Raw genomic sequence first — 24,090 nt, 5'->3', positions numbered from 1 at the left:
TATACTACTTTTCCACAAGCACTCACACCCGTTTGATAGGTAGGTGGTTATTATCCCCACAGTGATTCTTTCCAGACAGTAAGTTATATGTGTAGAAAGATTGGTTGAAATCAGTCCAGTGCTTTAGGAATATACGTACCTATAAACCTACAATGAAGGACAAATCGCAACACCAGGAAGAAGTTATGTGACATAAATGAAAGATGACGTCTGGTCACATTCCAGACCAGCCGCCTAAGACTGGCACTAGCAGGGCCAGTATGAGGATGCAAATCGCGTTTGCACTAAACACACGCTGGAAAGGTCGTTAGCGTTAGTTTCCTCTGAGATTGGACGTGGTGGATTCATGTTAGTAAAGAATGTCTGTAACGCAACAAAGAAGCCAGTATCAGTATCTCACTGAATTTGAACGAGGTTGTGCATCAGGACTCGAGAAGCTGGGTGTTCGTTCTGCGGTATTGCACAAAGACCTGGCAGGGACGTAGCCACTTTACATAACCTCTGGCAGCAGTGTTCACAAGAACGTACGATCGCAAGAAGACCGGTCTCAGAACGGCCATGTGGCACTGCCGAGATAGAAGACCATCGTGTTCGGCGTATGTCTCTGGCACATGGTATCGCATCTGCAGCAGCAATTCGAGCAGCAGTTGGCGCCGCGTTGTCACAGCGAACTGTTACAAATCGGTTATTTCGATGGCAGCTCCTAACCAGACGCAAAACAGCGTGCATTCCACAGATCCCAAATGACTCTCATTTGCTACTTCAGTCGTCAGTGGTGTCCAACGAGAGTTCACTGGAGGGCTGAGTGGAGGTCTGTTAGGTTTTCTGATGAAGCTGGTTCTCCCTCGCTGACGGCGACCGCCGTGTGTTGATTAGGAGGAGGCGAACTGAGGGCCTGTAACGAAGTTCTTTGCGTGGTAGGCATACTGGTCCTACACCTGGAGCTATGATGTCGGATGCGATTTCGTATGACAGGAGTAGTGCTCTCGTGGTTATCCCATTCACCACGACTGCAAATTTGTACGTCAGTCTGGTGACTTGATCTGCTATGGTAACATTAATAAACAGAATTTTAGTGGACGTTTTCCAACAGGATAACACCCATACACAGACAGCTCTTGTAACTCAACATGCTCTGGAGACTGTCAACAGGTTGCCTTGGTCTGCTTGACCACCAGATACGTCCCCAATGGAAGACATACGGGAGATCATCGGACGAAGACGCCAGCGTCATCCACGACCAGCATTAACCGTCCCTGTACTAACCCACCTCGACCGACAGACATGGAACACCATTGCACAAACTGACATCCGGATTATCAAGAACACAATCCACACATTTTTTGCACTCAAAATTCTAGCAGTTAGACCGGTTATCAATCTACCAGCAATTCAAATTTTCAGTGACTTTTATCGCAGCTACGTTAACATGTGATGTTACAACGTTAATCACTTAAACATGTTCCCTAGACAAATATATTTACATTTCATTATTCTAAATTTATTTCTTTTTTCAGTTGCGATTCTTTTTACGTCAGAGTAGATACTTACACTACTGGCCATTAAAATTGCTACACCTCGAGAGGAAGAAGATGCTGTGATACGCAAATGATTAGCTTTTCAGAGCATTCAAACATGGTTGGCGCCGGTGGCGACATCTACAACGTGCTGACATGAGGAAAGTTTACAACCGATTTCTCATACACAAACAGCAGTTGAACGGCGTTGCCGGTTGAAAAGTTGTTGTGATGCCTCGTGTAAGGAGGATAAATGCGTACCATCACGTTTCCGACTTTGATAAAGGTCGGATTCCAGCCTAACGCGATTGTGGTTTATCGCGACATTGCTGCTCGCGTTGTTCGACATCCAATGATTGTTAGCACAATATGGAATCGATGGGTTCAGGAGGGTAATACCGAACGCCGTGATAGATCCCAACGGCCTCGTTATCACTAGCACTCGAAATGAATGTCATCTCAACCGCATGGATGTAACGGATAGTGCAGCCACGTCTCGATCCCTGACTCAACAGATCTGGACGTTTTCAAGACAACAACCATCTGTAAGCACAGTCCGACGACGTTTGCAGCAGCATGTACTATCAGCTCGGAGACCGTGGAAGAGGTTACCCTTGACGCTGCATAAGAGACAGGAGCGCCTGCGATGGTGTACTCAACGACAAACCTGGGTGCACGAATGGCAAAACGTCATTTTTTCGGAGGAATCCAGGTTCTGTTTACAGCGTCATGATGGCCGCATCCGTGTTTGGTGACATCGCGGTGAACGCAAATTGGAAGCGTGTATTCGTCATCGCCATACTGGCGTATCACCGGGCGTGATGGTGTGGGGCGCCTTTGGTTACACGTCTCCGTCACCTCTTGTTCGCATTGACAGCACTTTGAAGAGTGGACGTTACATTTAAGATGTGTTACGACTCGTGGCTCTACCCTTCATTCGATCCCTGCGAAACCCTACATTTCAGCACGACAATGCACGACCGCATGTTGCAGGTCCTGTACGGGCCTTTCCGGACACAGAGAATGTTCGACTTCTGCCCTATCCAGCACATTCTCCAGATCTCTCACTAATTGAAAACGTCTGGTCGATGGTGGCCCAGCTACTGGCTCGTCACAATACGCCAGTCACTACTCTTGATGAACCGTGGTATGGTGTTGAAGCTGCATGGGCAGCTGTACCTGTACACGTCATCCAAGCTCTGTTTGACTCTATGCCCATGCGTATCAAGATCGTTATTACGGCCAGAGGTGGTTGTTCTGGGTACTGATTTCTCAGGATCTATGCACCCAAATTGCGTAATCACTTGTCAGTTCTAGTGTAATATATCTGTCCAATCAATACCCGTTTATCATATGCATTTCTTGTTGGTGTAGCAGTTTTAATGGCCAGTAGTGTACATCTGCCGTTATGACACGTGTGGACCCCTAACGGGCTGTTGCTTCTGTTGCAGAAGAGCCGCAGCAACGCGACGCAGATCACGCTGCCTCGGGTCGACGTGGGTCTGAGCGGCCGCTACAGCTGCGAGGTGTCGGCCGACGCGCCCTCCTTCCACACGCACCTCGTCTCCGGCGACATGGCCGTAGTCGGTGAGCTCGCGGCGGCCGCCCGCATCTCTACGTAGTGCCAACTGCGTCTTGCATGGCCCATCTCCCGATTTTACCGCCTCACACCCACTCTCACTTTCGGATCGTCTCAGAGCAGTTCGCATGTGCCTGTCCTCGCTCATCCTGCCTAGAATCCTTTCTCACCCTATACAGGGTGGTCCATTGATCGCGATCGGGCCAAATATCTCACGAAATAAGCGTCAGACGAAAAAACTACAATGAACGAAACTTGTCTAGTTTGAAGGGGGAAACCAGATGAGGCAATGGTTGGCCCGCTAGATGGCGCTGCCGTAGGTCAAACGGATATCAACTCCGTTTTTTTAATTGGAACACCCATTTTTTATTACATATTCATGTAGTAGGTAAAGATATGCGGATGATTTTGTCGGACCACTTTTTTCGCTTTGTGATAGGTGGCACTGTAATAGTCACAAACGTATGGCTCACAATTTTAGACCAACAGTTGCTAACAGGTAGATTTTTTTAGATAAATAAATACAGAGCGTAGGTACGTTTGAACATTTTATTTCGGTTGTTACAATGTCATACATGTATCTTTGTAAACTTATCATTTCTGAGAACGCATACAGCGTGGGATTAGCCGAGCGGTCTGAGGCTCTGCAGTGATGGACTGTGCGGCTGGTCCCGGGGGAGGTTCGAGTCCTCCCTCGGGCATGGGTGTGTGTGTATGTTCTTAGGATAATTTAGGTTAAGTAGTGTGTAAGCTTAGGGACAGCTGACCTTAGCAGTTAAGTCCAATAAGATTTCACACACTTTTTTTTTTGCGAGCGCATGCTGTTACAGCGTGATTACCTGTAATACCTCATTAATGCAATAAATGCTCAAAATGATGCCCGCCAACCTCAATGCATTTGGCGATACGTGTCACGACATTCCTCTCAACAGCGAGTATTTCGCCTTCCGTAATGTTCACACATGTATTGACAATGCGCTGGTCCCCCAGAGGTGGCCCTGCCGTTCTAGGCGCTACAGCCTGCAACCGAGCGACAGCTACGGTCGCAGGTTCGAATCCTCCCTCGCGAATGAATGTGTGTGATGTCCTTACGTTAGTTAGGTTTAATTAGTTCTAAGTTCTAGGCGACTGATGACCTCAGAAGTTAAGTCACATAGTCCTCAGAGCCATTTGAATCATTTGATTTCAAAAAGGGCTGACGCATTGTGTTAGGTGTTTGGATCACGTTAGCAAATGTCCTTCAACTTTCCCCACACAAAGAAATCCGGTTGTCGGTGCATCACGATAGCAAATATCCTTCAACTTTCCCCACAGAAAGAATTACGAGGACGTCAGATTGGATGAACCTGCGGGCCATGATATGGTGCTTCGACGACCAATCCACCTGTCATGAAATATGCTATTCAATACCGCTTCAATCGCACGCGAGCTATGTGCCTGACATCCATCACGTTAGAGGTACATCGCCATTCTGTCGTGCAGTGAAACATCTTCTAGTAACATCTGTAGAACATTACGTTGGAAATCAGCATACATTGCACCATTTAGATTGCCATCGATAAAATGTGGACCAATTGTCCTTCCTTCCATAATGCCGCACCGTACATTGACCCGCCAAGGTCGCTGAAGTTTCACTTGTCGCAGCCATCGTGGATTTTCCGTTGGACAATAGTGCATATTATGCGGGTTGACGTTACCGCTGTTGGTGAATGACGCTTCGTCGCTAAATATAACGCGTGCAGAAAATCTGTCATCGTCCCGTAATTTCTCTTGCGCCCAGTGGCAGAACTGTATACGACGTTCAAAGTCGTCACCATGCAATTAATGTCCATAGAAATATGGCACGGGTGCAATCGATGTTGATGTAGCGTTCTTAACAGTGAAGTTTTTCAGATTCCCGATTCTCGCGCAATTTGGCTGCTACTGAAGTGCGGATTAGCCGCGACAGCAGCTAAAACACCTACTTCGGCATCATCATTTGCTCCAGTTCGTGGTTGTCGTTTCACATGTGGCTGAGCACTTCCTGTGTCCTTAATTAACGTAACTATCCGGCGGACAGTCCGGACACTTGGATGATGTCGTCCAGAATACCGAGCAGCATACATAGCACACGCCAGTTCGGCATTTTGATCAAAATAGCCATAGCGATATCGACCTTTTCCGCAATTCGTAAACGGTCCATTTTAACACGGGTAATGTATCACGAAGCCAATACCGTCCGCACAGGCGGAATGTTACGTGATACAACGTACTTATTTATACGTTTCTGACTGTTACAGCGCCATCTATCACAAAGCGAAATACGTGGTCCAACTAAAATATTCAAATTTCTTTACGTATTACATGAATATGCAACAAAAAACGCAGATGTTATCGGTTTCACCTATGGCAACACAATCGACCATCCATATTCAAATACAGAGGTATGTAAACAGGCAGAATATGGAGCTGTGGTCCAAAACGCCCATATAACACAACAAGTGTCTGTAGCACTTGTTGGATCGGTTACTGCTGCCACACTGGTAGGTTGTCAAGATTTAAGTGAGTTTGATCGAGGTGTTATACTCGGCGATGCGACACAACATCTCCGAGGTAGCGATGAAGTAGGGATTTTCCCTTACGGACATTTCACGAGTGTACTGTGATTATCAGGAATCCGGTAAAACATCAAATCTTCGACATTGCTGCAGCCGGAAAAGGATCCTGCAAGAACGTGGTCAACAACGACTGAACAGGATCGTTCAACGTCACACAAGTGCAGCCCTTATGCAAATAGCTGAAGATTTCCGTGCTGGGCCGTCAACAAGTGTCAGCGTGCGAACCATTCAACCAAACATCATCGATATGGGCTTTCGGAGCCGAAGGCCCATTGGTGAACACTTCATGACTGCACTTTACACCTTGCCTGGGACCGTCAACACCGACATTGGACTGTTGAAGATTGGCGACATATTGCCTAATCGGAGTAGTCCTGTTTCAACTTGTGTCAAACGGATGGACGAGTACGAGAGTGGAGATAACCTCATGAATCCATGGACCCTGCATATTAGCAGGGGGCTGTTGAATCTGCTGAAGGCCTGTGTAATAGTGTGGGGCGTCTGCAGTTAGAGTCATATGGGACCTCTGATACGTCTACATACGACTGTGACATGTGATACCTACGGAAGGGTCCTGCTGATCACCTGCACCCACCCAGTCCGTCCATTGTGCATTCCGACGGATTTGGGCAATTCCTGCAGGACATTGCTACACCAGAAATGTCCAAAATTGCGACTCCAGAATCACTCTTCTCCATTGTGCATTCCAACGGATTGGGGCAATTTCTGCAGGACATTGCGACACCCGACACCTCCAGAAATGTTACAGTGTGGCTCCAGCAACACTCTTCTGAGTTTAAACACTTCCGCTGGCCACCAAACTCCACAGACCTGAACATTATTGAGCAAATCTGGGATGCCTTGCAACGTGCAGTTCAGAAGAGATTTTCGCCTCCTCGTACTCTTACGGATTTATGGACAGTCTTGTAGGAATCATGGTGTCAGTTCCCTTCAGCACTACTTCGGATATTAGTCGAGTCCAGGCCAAGTCGTGTTGTGCCACAATTACGTGACCTGGGGATCATACACGATATTAGATAAGTGCAGCAGTTTCGTTGGTCCTTCTGTGTACTTAAATGTTTTTTTCCTGAAATGTCACTAATAACTAGGTTATAGTGAGGTTGGCATATGACAGTTTAGTTGTATGAGATTTAATTGTGACAGTTTCGTTGTGAGTTGTCGAACAGATGTGAAAGTTCGATATTCCGGCCACGCTGACGAACTGATCTGTAGGTTAGGCAGAGGTATAGGTTAAGTTGAAATCTAACACTTTGTTTATGAGTTGACGAAGCCAACGAATGTGAAAGCTTAAATACCTGGTTGTGGCTATAGCGACTGCTCTGCAGCTGGTGAATGATACAAATAATATTGGAGAAATCACTACCTCTTACAGTTCCCATATCAGACGAGTAATGACACTCACCCGCTTCTTTACTGGCTGTGGTCCGTGAAAACTTCACATGGCAGGAGTTTCATCAGTGGGAAAGTTACAGAAAAATAACAGCCAGCAAAGGACATTACATTTGAACATATATACACAGTGCCTGTCCTAAGAGTCGTCAGGAGCTTTTACTCTGGTGTTTCAGCAGATATTTGCAATTTGGTTTTTGAATTGTGTATCGGGAGTCAGTCCAAACATCTAGTGCTCATCACGTTTCTCATGCAACCCATAACCCATTGTGTCGATGGAAAGCGTCGGTTGTTTCCCGTCACAAAAAAATTGTTTTTAAAGCAGAATTTTACGTTCCCAGTGCATAGAGTGGTCCTTGATTAGCCACGACCGATATTTGTTTTATCGATAAGTACTGACATGGATAATTAAATTGGAAGAATAACAAGAGCCCCAATAGAGTCAGCACTGCACTGGTTCTCCCTGGCTGCTGTCACTATACCTGCAGCGCTACTGAGCCGCCACTGGATACCTCTTTATTCTTCATGTTTTACAGTTCCTGTTAAGCGATATCGATAAAACGAATGTCGGACTAAACTAATTTTTGAACGCTCTGTCGAATAGGCACCTAAAATTCTGATTTAAAAATTATTTTTGCTTCAATGGGAAACAAACCAACGCTTTCTGTTGACATTTAGCTTCGCATGAAAGACGTGAGGAGCAGTAATTTATTAGTCTGACTCCAACTGCTCAGTACAGAAACGAAATGGCAAATATCTACCAAAACACCAGAGGAAATGCATCTGACGACCCTTAGGAGAAACACTCAGGATGTATAAACGTACAGGATGGTCAGGAACAGTATGAAAAGTTTCTAAGGATGTTGCATGGTAGGTCTTAACGTTCTTTAAAACAAAATTTGTTTAAATGCTTCAATGAATGCCTCAAATGGAAATGCATGCAAACCTGGAGCTGGCGTGCAGGATGTTGTAACTGAAAATGATGTGCTTACACTGTCTTACTGTTAGCAAAAGTTTATACCAAGTGATTGGGCAATGAAACTCTCAGTACCAATAAAGGAATACAGTCCCTGCAAAATACATTAAGCCCCTTAGCTACTAAATCTACTATCCCTGTTCCAACTGATTACTTTGTCCCTGTGCACATAATAAAGAAATAAAATTGTGTTGCCTCTGAAGCAGCACGGTGGATCGCATTATATTCTGCTCTCTCATGAAGAAGAAAAGATACACCAGCTACAGGCTCAGCGGTGCGCAGTGCCGGCAGTAATACTTCGAAATATACATGAAATTCTTTTGGCTGATAAATGAAAACATTTAAGAACAATGCTATGTATTTGATAACATACGACCTGAACAGGAAGGCGATACTGAATTGGGTGAGTTACTAATACTGACATTTTCAGTAGTTAAATTGTATTTGAAGTTAAGTTTTTCATTTCAAAATATCTGACAATTGAAATCGCATTACTCAGAAAAATTAAATCCTTTTTACTAAATGGAAAACTTTCTTTGCTGGCTTAGTCACAAAGATTAAGATTTGTACAGCACGTATTGCATAACATAACTAAAAACATAATGACAAATTGTCATATTGCGTACGTCTGTGTTGAAATATATTAGAAACATTACAAAAGCGGAATATCTCTCTAGTCTACATCTCAAATCTGATTACGTATATTCTGGGATTACTGAACATTCAACTTATTGTTACCAATTGTCAGCCATCTCATATGCACAAGCGAGCTAGTTAAAGGAAAGTAATAAAGAATTTACATATTATAATATCTTCAACATTTCGCGGCCCTTTCAGCAACTATCTAAATATTAATTTTAATTTTAATAATTAACAGCCTCAGTTGCACCGTTTACCAATAATTTACCTAGGTTTCAGTCGGGATAACCCAAACTTCTTCAGAATAACAGTAGTTACTGTTATTGCGTACGTCTGTGTTAAAATATATTAGAAACATTACAAAAGCAGAATATCTCTCTAGTCTACATCTCAAATCTGATTACGTATATTCTGGGATTACTGAAGATTCAACTTATTGTTACCAATTGTCAGCCATCTCATATGCACAAGCGAGCTAGTTAAAGGAAAGTAATAAAGAATTAACATATTATAATATCTTCAACATTTCGCGGCCCTTTCAGCAACTATCTAAATATTAATTTTAATTTTAATAATCAACAGCCTCAGTTGCACCGTTTACCTATAATTTACCTAGGTTTCAGTCGGGATAACCAAACCTTCTTCAGAATAACAGTAGTTACTGTTATTCTGAAGAAGGTTGGGTTATCCCGACTGAAACCTAGGTAAATTATAGGTCGGGATAACCCAACCTTCTTCAGAATAACAGTAGTTACTGTTATTCTGAAGAAGGTTGGGTTATCCCGACTGAAACCTAGGTAAATTATAGGTAAACGGTGCAACTGAGGCTGTTAATTATTCAAATTAAAATTAACATCTTTACCTTAACTGCGAGAAGACTTCAAGTACTGGTATGAGAATATTCCTACATTATCATCTAGCACTTGGTGGCTTTACAGAGCACACCACAGAAAGTGTCTATTGCGTGGTCCTTCGCTCACAGACTGATAAACACACACTTTTGTGCGCCAAACGCTCTCGGGCTCCAACACAGCAAACTCAGACAAGAAGAAGTATCTCTGGCTCTGAGGTCGTGGATAGTCAGCGATCCGCTTAATAGAGCCCATTAGAGACATACATCATTTACAATGTAACAGCTACATTTTAGTTTACATTAGTATCATTGCATTATTCGGGTGCCACAAATAAGCGTAACACACTAGACCCCTATCAAGGTCGCGCGGAGAATAATTGATAACGCCGTTTCCCTTGCAAATTCTGGATGCTGCCGGATACAAATAGTGCCAGTTGTTCACACAGCGTTGATGATGGCGCACGAGACTGCTCAGCGGTTTGCTCAGGTTCGATCCCTACTACCGTCCCATGTCCAATTTTTGCTAAGCTATCATGCTCGGCTTTGGGAAACTAATCGAAGAACACGATATTGCAGTGTCCGTGTTACTCCGATTTACGATGCAAGGTTTCTTCGAATAAGCATGCACTTCCGAAGGAACAGGCACTGCGGCGACTACAGTCGTTGTGGAATTCATTAAATATATTCGCAGTTGAGAATATGGACAGCCATCTGTTGTATAATTCAATGACGACAGTATAAATCTGTACCGTACTCGGATTCGAAACCGGATTTCCCGTTTATCGCGATCGGTCGCCTTACTATTAGGCTATCCGAGCCAGAAGCAAACTCTTCTATGTCGTTATCAATGTGATTACAACTTATACTCGTACGTCCGTTACGTATATGAATGCATTTCTGAAGGAACCTTGCGTAAACCGGAATAAGACAGGCACTGCGGTATCGTATTTATCAGAAGACATCGAGCGAACGACTTTCAAGTAAATCGCCTCCCCTGTATGGGAATGTACATAACGGATGTACGAGTACGGGTTGTAGACAGATGGTTGAAGACATGTGGAAGTCTGCGTGAGACAGGGAGTCGTGCTTAGGCAGCTAAATGGTAAGGCACCAGCTTGCGATAAGCGGAAAATCTGGTCGGTCAATGGCTGATACTGGCGTCATTGCATTATACTGCTGATGGTTGTCCTTATTGGCAACTGCGAATACGTTTAATGTAAACGAAGAACACCTTGGCGACACCGTCTCTGCCGGATCGTTTGAATTTTCGCGTGCAACCGTCTGACTGCCAATTAAATCAGAAACGGCGAAACGTATCAAATTATTTCTTAACTATTACTACTGTTTTGTTTTTCTTTAAGAAGAGTTTGTCCAGTCCCTCGAGATAGCGAGGTATGTTTCACTGAAACGAATAAAAAGAACTCAAAACTGAAAGTCGCTAGCCATGAATTGCATATTACGTGAACACAAGCGAGGGCCGAATACACAGTTCTTCAGCATGTCACGATCAATGGAGTTGCGATGAAGAATCACGAGGTGAAAAACACCGTGATTCCACTAATGCCGCTAACGTGAAACTGGACCAAATTATGAAAACACCAGAAACACAACTCATCAGCAGCCCTCATACGGTGTGGGAAAACCGTTGGCAATCAGAACGGCTCCCATTCGTTTCGGAATGGAGGAATGTATGTTTTTCAAGGGAATCTTATACGATTTTTCCTGCGAAATAATTGCAAATTCCGGTAACGACGATGCAGGTAAATTCCGATCACGCAGTCTTCTCTCAAAGGTAGATCACAAAGGCTCAACAGTACTCAGTTCTAGTGAGTCTTGTTGATAGGCGAGATGCGGCGCTTCATCCACGTGCTCACAAACCAGTCCTGAACGATGCGAGCTATGCGAACTGGTGTCCTGTCCTGCTGGAACACTGCATCCATACTGGGGAGCAAACATTGTACGTCGCTATGGGCTTCATCAGACCAAATGGCCACATAATCCTTGGCTACAATGCGACCTTGCACAGTAAGCGTGAGGCTCAAGGAATACGACGATTTCTTTTTGAATCATCAGTGCTGTGACTTGTTTGAGGCGGGCAGCAACGAATTCCTCACCTACACCAACCTCGTCATTTCACGGTGCCACATGTACACTATGTCCTCAATTATTTGCTGGATGTTTTCTAATATCTGTCTTCTCCCTCAGGCTTTTCCCTGCACAGTTCTCTCTAGTATCATGGATGTTACTCCCTGATGCCTCAACACATATCCTATCATTCTGTCCCTTCTTCTTGTCGGTGTTTTATATATGTTCGTTTCGTCGCCGATTCTGTAGAGATCCTCCTAATTCCTTATCTTACCAGTCCAACTGATTTTCGATCTTCTCCTGCAGCACCACGTCTCAAATGCTTCAATTCTCTTCTGTTTCCGTTGTCTCACTGTCCATGATTCAATACGATACAATGCTGTGATCCCAACGTGCATTCTCAAAAATTTCTTCTCTATCTTAAGCCCAATGTTCGATACCAGCTAACTCACTTGCCCAGTGATGCCATTTTTGCCAGTGTTAGTCTGCTTTTAATATTTTCCTTTCTTCGTCTGTCATGGTTTATTTTGCTTCCAAGGTAGCAGAAATTCTTAACTTCGTCTCCTTCGAGGCCACCAGTTTTGATGTTGAGATTGTTGTTATTTTCATTTCTGATATTACTCAAAATCTTTACCTTTCTTTCGGTTTATTCTCAATCCATATTCTGTGCTCATTATACAGTTCACTCCATTCAACTGGTCCTCAGTTCTACCCTACTTACTCTGAGGATAGTAACTCATTCAAACTCGCATTTTAATTCCACTCTTGAAGGTTGAAGTGTGCGGTTAAAATTTTTTTCCGGCGCTCTTTACTGGATGTATAGATTAAAAAGTACGGGCGAAAGTCAAATAGGCTACCCCTATGCGACGGGTGCCTATCCCAAACCCACACAGGCAGCTAAAAGATAGTCTCTACTGTGAAGGAAAGCAATAGAGAAACTCACGATATTAATTACATCCGAATAAGAAAGAGAAAGAAGCGGATTATTAATAACAGCCAAAAGAAAATCAGAACTCTGTGTTAATTAAACCCTAAACACTAACCCCATTATTTTTACAGTGGCACTTTCATCATGTTTTGATTCATCCCACTAGGAAAGCTGCTATTTTCTTTTTGACTCCACTGGGTACTTATTTTCGTATGCTCAAGTGGGTGTGAATTCGTTCAAAAATGTTCAAATGTGTGTGAAATCTTAAGGGACTTAACTGTTAGGGTCATCAGTCCCTAAGCTTACACACTACTTGACCTACATTATGTTAAGGACAAACACACATACCCATGCCCGAGGGAGGACTCGAACCTCGACCTGGACCAGCCGCACAGTCCAGGACTGCACCGCCTCAGACCGCTCGGCTAATCCCGCGCGCAGTGTGAATTTCTAAGGGACTAAACTGTTGAGGTCATCGGTCCCTAGACTTACGCATTACTTAAACTAACTTACGCTAAGAACAACACACATACCCATGCCCTAGGGAGGACTCGAACCTCTGGCTGGATAGCCGCTCCATCTGTCACATGGCTCCTCAAACCGCGCAGCCATTCCGCGCTGCTGGGTACTTACGGCCCTGTACTCGACTTAAAGTCCTCTAATTCTATAGGATAGCCTCGAACTCTCACGCACATATCAGATCGGCTGCCATCTTACTAGACTACATTTCCAAGTCCACAGTTGGTGCGGAATAAGGTACGAAAACAAGAAAACCAAGGTAATTAAATTCCAAGGTGTTATCTCAACGTGTAACGGCCAGGCTTCACTTGAAAATTGTCCGACCCTGGTAGCTGAGTGGTCAGCGCGACAGAATGTCATACCTAACGACCTAGGTTCAATTCCAATCTGGGTCGGAGATTTTCGCCACCCAGGGACTGGGTGCTGTATTGTCCTTATCATCATCGTTTCATCCCCATCAATACACCGAAGTGGCGTCAACTTAAAAGACTTGCTCCAGATGACCGGTCAACCAGGTGGTAGGCACTAGCCATACGGCAATTCCATTTACTTTAAACTTTTACTGGGAAAACAGCCACTGCGCGCCAGCACCTGGTACAACCACGCGAAAAACTGCGAAACTGGCTTTTGTTACACCTTATGTTGAAATGAAATATTTACTAGCTGATAACAGTTCATAGACATGAACTTTCCTTTTAATCATTCAACGTAGTTTTGGATGATGCAACGTAATTCTGGGCCATTAATGTTCAGTGTCTTCAATGTATAAATGTAGCAGAATCATGGTAAAACATCCGTTCATGATAGTGTTTGTATATCATTTTGGTTGACGTTTTTTATCTTAATTGCCACTTAAGCACTTTTAATTAAGCAATGGCTCCCAGATTCCACGTGGGTTAACCGTCTTTGCTACAATGAGGTGACAAAACGTACTGGTTAGCGATAAGCACATCTATTGATTGCGGTAATAAAGCGTACACAAGGTATAAGAGGGCAGTCAATTGGCGGAGCTGTCATTTGCTCTCAGGTGATACACGGAAACGGTTCCGGCGTGATTGTGGCTGTACGACAGGAATTCACAGACTGCGAACACAGAATGGTGGTTGGAACTAGACCATGGGACACTCAGTTTCGTAAATCGATAGGGAATTGAACATTCTGAGATCCGCAGTGATAAGAATATGCCGAGAACACCAAGTTTCAAGCATTACCTCTCACCCCGGACAACGCAGTGACCGACGGCCTACACTCAATGAGCGAAAGCAGAGACATTTGCGTAGAGTTGGCAGTGGCAACAGACAAGCACCATTGACTGAAATAACTGCAGAAATTAATGTGGGAGGTACGACAAACGTACTCGTTAGAACGGTGCAGCAAAACTTGACGCTAATGGGCTATGGCAGCAGACGACCGACCGGAGTGCCTTTGCTAACAGCGTGAAATCGTCTGCAGCGCGTCTCCTTGGGTTGTGACAATATCTTTTGGACGATAGACAACTGAAGAACCGTGACCCAGTAAGCTGAGTTCCGATTTCAGTTGGTATGATTTCGAGTGTGGCTCAGATCCCACGATGCCGTGGACTGGTTGCGGCTCCATTATGGTATGGGATGTGTTTATATGGGATGAAATGCCGCTGATGAACCGATCACTGACTAGAAATAGTTGTGTTTGGCTGCTTTGACCCCATTTGATGCCGTTCATGGACTTTAGGTTTCAAAACAGCGATGGAATTTTTATGGATGGCAATGCGCCATACCACCGGACCACTACTGTTTTGAAGAAAATTCAGGGCACTTCGAGCGCATAATTTGGCCACCCAGATCGTCCGACATGGATTCCATGCAACATTTATGGGATATAATCGAGAGATCAGTTCGCGCACAAAACCTTGCACCGGAAGAAATTTCGCTCTTTGGCAGAGGCAGAGGCAGTATGGCTAAATGTTTCTGCAGGGGATTTCCAACGACCTTGTGAGTGCATGCAATGTCGAGCTGCTGCAATACGCTGGGTAAAAAGAAGTATGACAGGATGTTTGGAGGTATCCCATGACTTCTGTCAACTCAATGTAACTCACCTCTCACTTTCTCACATTAACTGTGAACTCAATGATCGTTAATTTTTACGCTTATTAGGAAGTTCATGATTTACCAACGCTACTGTCAAACATTTATCGGGTGGTTTCTTCCACCTTTCCTTTTTAACATCATATTCAGGTCCTTTCCAGTCTTAACTGTACTATCTAAGATCCATTATCTTCTGTCATTGCTTCAACCTCTGCCATATCCTACCACGCCTTCCATTTTGTAGATAATCCTTAACTCACTTGCTCATTCGACTCGTGCTTCCTTTCTTTCGGTTACATTTTTCCCATTTGTACTGTTCCCACTTGGCTATCCGTGCCCCCACCAATACTAGACTCTTTCCCATCGCCTTCGTTAGATTCCTCATCTGGTCTTATCTTGTCCGACTTCTTTCCAATATTGTTTTCTACTGTTGTCTTAATGCTTCCAGTGGAACTGATCTTACGACTTAATAATAGGTGTTGACATGTGTGAAAAATACCGAACTAGCAGTTTAACAACTCAAGGTATACTAAAGCGAATTCTTTACAGACAAATGGAAAAACTGGCAACAGCCGACATCGGGGAGATCTGTTTGGGTTCCGTAGAAATATTGGAACACCAGAGGCAATACTGAGCCTACGACATACCTTAGAAGATAGGTTTAGGAAATTCAAACCTACGTTTCTAGCATTTTTAGACTTAGAGAAAGCGTCTGATAGTGTTGACTAGAAACTTCTCTTCCATATTCTGAAGGTAGCAAGGGTAAAATACAGGAGGGGAAAGACTATCTACAATTTGTACATAAACCAGATGGAACTTACGTATAAGAGTCGAGCGGAACGAAGTAGAAGCCGTGGCGGTGAAGGGCGCGAGACAGGATTGTAGCCTATCCCCAAAGGGGAAGGGAACTAAAGAAAAGTTTGTAGAAGGAATTAAAATCCATGGAGAATAAAAATGTGCTTTTAAGTTTGCCAACGACTTTGTAATTCTGTCAGAGACAGCGGAGGACCTGGAAGGTCAGCTGCATGGAATGCTCATTGTCTTTGAAAGAGGACATAAAATGAACAATAGCAAAAGCAAAATAAGGATAATGGAAAGTAGTCGAATTGAATCAGGTGACGCTAAGGGTATTAGATTAGGAACTGAGACACTTAAAGTAGTAAACGAGTTTTGCTAATAGGGGAGTAAAATAACTGATGATGGTCGAAGTAGAGAGGATATAAAATGTTGACTGGTTATGGAAGAGAAAGCATTTCTGAAGAACAGCTATTTGTTAAAATGAAATACATATTTAGGTGTCAGGAAGTAATTTCTGAAAGTAATTTTTTGGAGTGCAGCCATGTATGGAAGTGAAACATGGACGAGAAACAGTTTAGACAAGACGAGAATAGAAGATTTCGAAATGTAGTGCCACAGAAGAACGCTGAAGATTAGACGGGTAGATCACTTAACTAATGAAGAGGTACTGAATAGAGCTGGGGAAAAGAGGAATTTGTGGCACAACGTGATTAGAAGAGGCATCAAGGGATCACCAATTTAGTACTGGGTACAAACGTGAATGGTAAAAATCGCAGAGGGAGACCAAGAGGCAACTACAGTAAGCAGATTCAAAAGGGTGTCGGATGCAATAGTTATTAGATTAGGTTAGATGAGATTTACTCTAATTCCAGTTTATCCATAGTGAGAAGGACCTTCAGGATAAAGAACATGTGGTGCGGGATTAGCCGAGCGGTCTCAGGCCTGCAGTCATGGACTGTGCGGCTGGTCCCGGCGGAGGTTCGGGTCCTCCCTCGGGCACGGGTGTGTGTGTTTATCCATAGGGTAATTCAGGTTAAGTAATGTGTAAGCTTACGGACTGATGACCTTAGCAGTTAAGTCCCATAAGTTTTCTCACACATTTGAACATGCTTTTTGAAGAACATGTCAGAAAAAAATACATGACAAATATTTATAATAGAAACAAATAAGCTAATTTACCTTCCACAGATACATTAATTTTTTAATGAACACTATGTGGAAGGACACTTTACAACACTCATTTACTAAGGTCGCATTAATGCACTGATTTTAAAAGAAGGTTTTTTTTTATTTAAAGGTTATAAACATTTAATAGGACTAAAACAGGACATATTTATGATGAACAAATTACTGCACTGAAATAGTGCAGAAGTTAGCACACATACTCATAAACACACACACACACACACACACACACACACACACACACACACACACACACACACTCAAAGTCAGTTGGTTCCGCAAAGAAATTCATCAATGGGGTAGAAGGAGTTGGCCGCCAATAAATCCTTTAGGCTTCTCTTCAATTAAATTTCAGTCCTTCTGAAACTTTTTATGGCTGCTGGCAAGTTATTGAAAAAATGTGTTCCTGAATAATACACTACTTTTTGTACAAGAGTAAGTGACTTCAAACCCTTGTGAAAATTGTTCTTATTTCTAGTATTGATTCCATGAACTGGTTGGTTTGAAAGAGTGATATATTTTTAATGACAATTTTTTAACGAATAAATATATTGGGAAGAAGTAGTTACTATCTCTACTTCCCTAAACAGGATTCTGCAAGATGTTCTTGAGTTCACACCACATATAACTCTTATTGCACATTTTTGTGCCCAGAAAACTTTAGCTTGGCTTGATAAATTACCACAAAAATAATCCCATATGACATTATAATAATAATGCTAGCTTTTTTATTTTTACATCGCTTACGTCTGACAGAATATGCATTGCAAATAGACATTTGTTTGGATGCTTCAGCAGTTCTGTGGTGTGCTCCTCCCAGTTGAATTTATAATGAAGCTGTAACCCAAGAATTTAACGCTGTCCAGTTCTTTTATCTGTTTGTCATCAAATGTTAGGAATATACTCGTGGGATAAACAGTATAAGTTCTGAACTGCATGTAGTACGTTTCTTCAAAGTTTAGTGACTTGGAACCAGTGATTAATGTCCAAAAAGTTATATTACCCGATCTTTCTAAGGCTACACTTTATTTGCTTTTTATTGAAATGTATCATCGGCAAACAAAACAAACTTGGCATCTGGTAATGTTACGGATGAAAGGTCATTGATATACTCAAGAAAAAGTAAGGGCCATAAGATGGAACCTTGTGGGACACTACATGTAATTAATTCCCATTTGGATGATGCCAGACAGCTTAAATCACGTCTCATTCGTAAAATCATCCTTTGTTTCCTGCATGAGAGATAAAATTGAAACCATTTGGCAGCATTTCGTGTTAGACCATAATAGTCTAATTTACTTAAAACGATATTGTGGTTTACACCGCAAAATGCCTTTGACAGATCACAACGTATACCAGTTCCTGCAATTTTATGTCTAATGAAGTAAGTACATTTTTCCTGGAAGTTTAGATACCCTTCTCAATATCAGAGCCCTTTAGAAATCCGAACTGTGACTTTGACAGTATGCTACTTGTGATAAGGTGCTTATAAAGTCGATTGTATATAACCTTTTGTAATATTCTTGAGAATGCTGGCAAAAGTGTAATTTGACGGAAATTTGACGCTATTTCTTTATCTCCCTTCTTAAACAGTGGCTAAATTTCATGATATTTCAACCATTCAGGAAATATTCCACTGATAAACGATTGGTTTCACAGATAGCTTGATATGTTACTCAACTCAGAATCACATTCTTTAATTAACTTTGTAGATATTTCATGATACTTACTAGACGTTTTTGATCTTGAAGATTTTGCGATGGATATTACTTTTGCTGGGGTAGTGAGGGTCAAATTCATGTTATGGAAGTTACTTGAAAGGTTTGGTCTGAGGTTTCCCATGGCTGCATCTACAGAACCTGACAACGCCATCATTTGAGTAACAGTTATGAAATGTTTGTTAACAAGTTTTGCAACACTATAAACATTTGTCACAAATATATCATTTACTCTTAATGATATTTTCCCCTCTCCATGTCTGGTTCTACTGGTCTCCTCCTTCACTATATACCATATTGTCTTAATTTTTTTATCTGATATGACTTTCTTTTCCTTGTTATATAATTGCTTTGATGTCCGTATTACAGTCTCTACTATTTAGCTGTATTTGTCGTAATGTGCTGTAGCATCAAAATCAGAACTGTTTCAGACAGATAGGTACAGTTTTCTTTTTGTTTTACTAGATAGCCCTATTCCTTGTGTAATCCATGGCTTCCTTGTAGACTCTGCTCTAACCTTGGCTGTTTTTGGAGGAAAACACTTTTCATCTAAAGTAAGCACTTTGATAGCAGAAGTGTTATATTCATTCATGCCATGAGCACTGTGAACATCACTCCATTGAATGCCTCTTAGGAATTTCTTAAAACAATCAATATTGGGATTGTTAATTATGCTCTTGAGTTCAGATTTAACAGATTTTATATCCCATTCATTATTAATATTTAACAGAAGGAACTGCATGTGATGGTCTGAGTGGCCATTTACTATTGGCTTTGTAATATCATATTCAGAGATGAAGAGGCTTGCACAGGCTATAGTAGTCTGGAGAGCGGCTTCAGACCAGTCTCTGGACTGAAGACCAAAACAACAACAACAACAACAGTATAACAATTTCCTTTATTTATTTGCCATGCCCCCGAAACAGTACTGTACTAATGGATTTATTAGCCTCCAACCTGTTACGACTAATTTCTTTCATGTCGGACATTAATTTTCACTTTAAATCAATTTTCATGTTTCTTTTGTGTTTTCTCACGGAAGCACTGCTAAGGTTTTCGAAATCTGTTTTGTATTGAAAGGAAACACATTGACCCTCAAATAAATATAGTCCGATTTCAATACTACGTCCTGAAATTCTGAGTTAACCTGCAGTTTTGAATCCAACGACGTTTGTCTGATTTTAAATCTACAAGCAATTGTTGATGCAGTGATAGCATCCCTGTTTCTCAGTTTTTCTTACTAGGGGGGCCGACATACTCAGGCACCTCAGAGTTTTGACAACCCGATCTTCCTACGTGTCGTTTAAATCCCACACTAATTGCCAGGCTCTTCCGTTACCTGAACCTCACTATCATCTATATAATTTTGTTCTCATTTTAATTGTACTAAAACCAGTGTCTCCTTCCTTTGCTTACATCGAACAGATTCTGCTCGTTGGCGTTCATATTCACTTCAGACACACAAACATAGAGAAACACATACCACCAACCCACACCTGTGAACTGCCTGAAAAAAGGTGGGAAACCTAGAAAGACGGTGTCGATTTCCGTTCGATGACTGTATATGCTACAAGTGGGATATTAGGTGTACTGATAATGGTTCAAACGTCGTTCACTAACAGATAGCGTACTGGCATAGCCACATCAGCGCCAAATGTGTCTGCGGTTGAATAGGGAACGCTTTTAGCCTGAATGCTAAGTGTGGTGCAAACACCTGAAGCAAGCAGGTAAGCATGCAACAGAGATGCACTCGTGCTTCCTACAGCCAAGTGATCGAGTTTGAAAGGGGTCAAATTGTGGCCTTCCGAGTGCCACATAAGTTCGACATGTTGCGTTCCTGTTGCAAATCGCTTCTTAACGATGGGACTACGGGCACACAAACCTCTAGCCCGTCCCCCACTCACGTATCAGCATCGGCGTGCACGGTTGGACTGGTGATGTCAGAGGATCACTTGGAAATTGGTATGACGCGCTGTGGTCTTCAACGATGAAAGCAGACTGTGCGTGCATGCACGTAACGGTCGTTTGCGCGTACTACGTAGACCTGTTGAGCGCTGTCTTGTAGAAGGCATTCCTCCAATACACTCTAGGCCTACCCCAGGCCTTATGATTTGGGGTGATATAAACTACAAGAGTAGCCCAACTTTGGTGTTTGTGGAGGGGACGTAACCAGCGCTCGGTACTCGTAGAATGTTCTTAGAGCAGTTCTATTGCCTTTCTTGCTACTGGAAGGCGATGTGTAGCTCCATCAGGACAACGCGGGCTCACACAGTGACCGTGAAACTCAACGTGCTCTGTGAGACGTGCAGCAATTTTCCTGGCCAGCATGAACTCGGGACTTGGCTCGAATCGAGCACATGTGGGAGGTGATGGGATGAGAAGTGCCTCTTAGGACTCGTCAACTAACAACTCTTACAGAACCGTTTGAGCAGATGGAGAAGGCGCGGTATAACGTATCCCAAGACAGTATTCGCCATTGTACGATCGACGGGATGTCAAAGTCAGCATTTGTACCGTCACCCTTGGAGGCTACATGACGTACTAATATAGGTGTTCGGCATGGGTCGACATATGATATCCCTGAAACGCTTGGGATATTGATCTACAAACATAATCATTTCATTAACTCCGTATGCAGTTCTGCAAAACTACGTCTTGAGTTAGTTGGAAATCTCTAAAATGGTGTACAGATTTCTTTCCGGCCAGTATTGAGGCATGTGAAAGGTTCCAGACATCGAAGCCAAATTTTCGCCAAATGATAGCGCGTTGACGGGCATGTGCCTATGTGTTGAAGAGTCGAATTCTTCTTTCGATCGAGACATTGAAACAATTTTGTGAAATAAAGAAACCGCCTGACAGTTGCTCAATCCAATATTTGGAGAAAAAATAAAGTTACGTAATCATCTGAGGTCACACTCTCCCCAGTATTGTTATGGAACCAAAAGTTCATTGTCAAAAACGTAAAAGGGACACAAATTCCTTAAGAACCGTTCCCTGCTGCTGCGCGACTGGAAACATGTTGTATCCCGACAAGTTAGGCAATAAGAGGAGCAAGTAAACGGAAAACTGCCTGACGAGACTGCAGTTGTTTCTACAAAAACCCTGGAAACATAAAGTTTTGATATAGTTTTCGTAAGTCTCATCTGCTGCGCCAGAAGCTAACATATGCAGAATATCCAGGTGCGTCACTTCTGAACATGGCTTTCATGGTATATAAGAAGATAATAAATTTAATAAGTTTAGTCACCCCATAACCTACAGGGTAATGACAAGTGACATACAGTGCGCAAACAATAAATATACCATGGTTAACTTACGCGCCCCCACAAGTGGGGTAACAAATCTACAGATAAATTCTGGGCAACATTAATGACAATGATGACCAAGATTCTCAAAGACCACATAAAATTTTTGCTAGGTGATTTCAAGGCACGAATCGACAGAGAAAAAAGTCATCAGGAAACTGTGGGAAAGTTGCTGCACACAAATGTACGAATAAAAATGACATGGGACTCATAAAACTACGCCAGCAGAACAACCTGAAGAACATCCTTCAGGAAATCCCAGCGAAAACTAAAAAAAAGAACATGGAGGTTACTGATATACTGTAGAACAGATAGGAGAATTCGAAATAGACTCTGTAGCGACAACTCACACAACCCAAAGATGCATGATATTCAAGTTCACAGAGGTGTAAATGATGATTCTGCCCACTACCAAACACGAATCAAAATCAGATATACACCAAAGAAAATCAATCACAAAAGAACACACATACAGACGTTTTACACGAAAAGTATCATAAAATACAACATAAAGCAGGAATAGGAAAGACAACAAGCAAACACATGCGAAAAATTCCACAGAAAGATCACACAAACGGTAAATGAACTGATACCACGGAAAAAGAACACTACACACACACACGGAGGGACTCAGAAAAGCGCGAAAATGTACCAGAAAAGCGCCAACGTACCTTCCAGGAACACGACAGTAAAAAATTCCAGGAAAATCTACATATTTTTAACGAGTTCAGAAAACAGGTAGTAAAACTCATTAGGGCAAAGCAAGAGAAAATACAGGAAGGAGCAGTTGGATCCTATTGACGAAAATTTCTGCAATGACAACACAACAGAAATCTACGGGATTTTCGCTAGGAAGGTCTGCCGGTAAACACCTCAATACTTATTCTTGCGAAAACAAGATGGAAATCTCACTTTAATTAATCAAGAAACTTGTCAGGAACTGCCACGTTGTTTCTGTGATCTCCTCTACTGCCCTAAACCTGAAACCAGATTCCTAACACATGACTGCACCTCCATCCATCCAGAATCACTACTACGAGCATACGAAGCGATCCGCCAACATGTACTTAAATCTGAAAACAGCAAGACATCCGGTGAAGACGGCATCATTGCAGAACCACTAAAGAACCTCCTGCCAAAGTCCTTACAGGAATTTACGCAAATAATCATAACCATCAGCCAAACTGAAAAATCTGCTGCCGACTGGAAATGTGCAGTTATCCACCCGCTGCATAGGAAAGGAGATACAAGGATGTGAACATCTACAGAGGAATCTCTCTGTTACAGGTCACCTACAAACTTTTCTCAGTGTGCCTACCCAGAGAACACAAGAACAGTTACAACATAAAATTTGTGAACACCTGGCAAGTTTCCTCTCCTCTCTTTCATACAGGAACAAATCTTCAGTCTGAAAAATGTCTAAAATAGAAGGCTATTAGAAGACTTCAATCATTTGAACATTCATAGGTATCAAGAAAACATATGATTCTGTTGAACAAAAATACTGATTCAACTTCTTAGAAGAACAGGGACTCTAACCAAAAACACTACTGCTAATCCGACAGACACTGTCTGCACAACACCGAGAGGTAAATTCATTGGAGAAATATCTGACGCCTCCCAAAACTGATAAACGCCAAGGCGACGTTTTGACCCTCCTGTTGTCAACATCGTCCTGGACAAGGTAATAAGGGAATGAAAAACATCCAAGAACACAGGAATCCAACGCGATGAGGACATCCCGGGACCAGATCGACATCTCAAGCTTAGCTTTCACAAGCGACGTTGCATACTCTCGAATAATGAAGCAACACCCACCAAAAAATAGAAATATTAAAAGGATGTGGTAGAAAAGTAGGCCTGCAAATCTCTTTCCAAATGTTTAAACTCTTTTGCTTGAAGTTAAGTGTTGTGTACA

The 24,090-nt window shown here is 42.5% G+C and overlaps 1 protein-coding gene across 1 annotated transcript in view; it reads left to right on the top strand.

The window, feature by feature from the left end:
- Positions 1–24,090, top strand: part of LOC126285257 (uncharacterized) — a gene marked incomplete at its 5' end in the record, with an annotated part of 554,477 nt that overhangs the window by 415,517 nt on the left and 114,870 nt on the right. The window contains one exon of the mRNA XM_049984551.1: positions 2,969–3,104. Within this exon, the coding sequence (XP_049840508.1) occupies positions 2,969–3,104 (136 nt within the window). The remainder of the gene's footprint in view (positions 1–2,968; positions 3,105–24,090) is intronic.

Source organism: Schistocerca gregaria, chromosome 8 (assembly GCF_023897955.1).
Source record: "Schistocerca gregaria isolate iqSchGreg1 chromosome 8, iqSchGreg1.2, whole genome shotgun sequence".
In the NCBI taxonomy this organism is placed as follows: Eukaryota; Metazoa; Arthropoda; class Insecta; order Orthoptera; family Acrididae; genus Schistocerca; species Schistocerca gregaria.
This window is presented reverse-complemented; position numbering and strand designations above follow the sequence as displayed.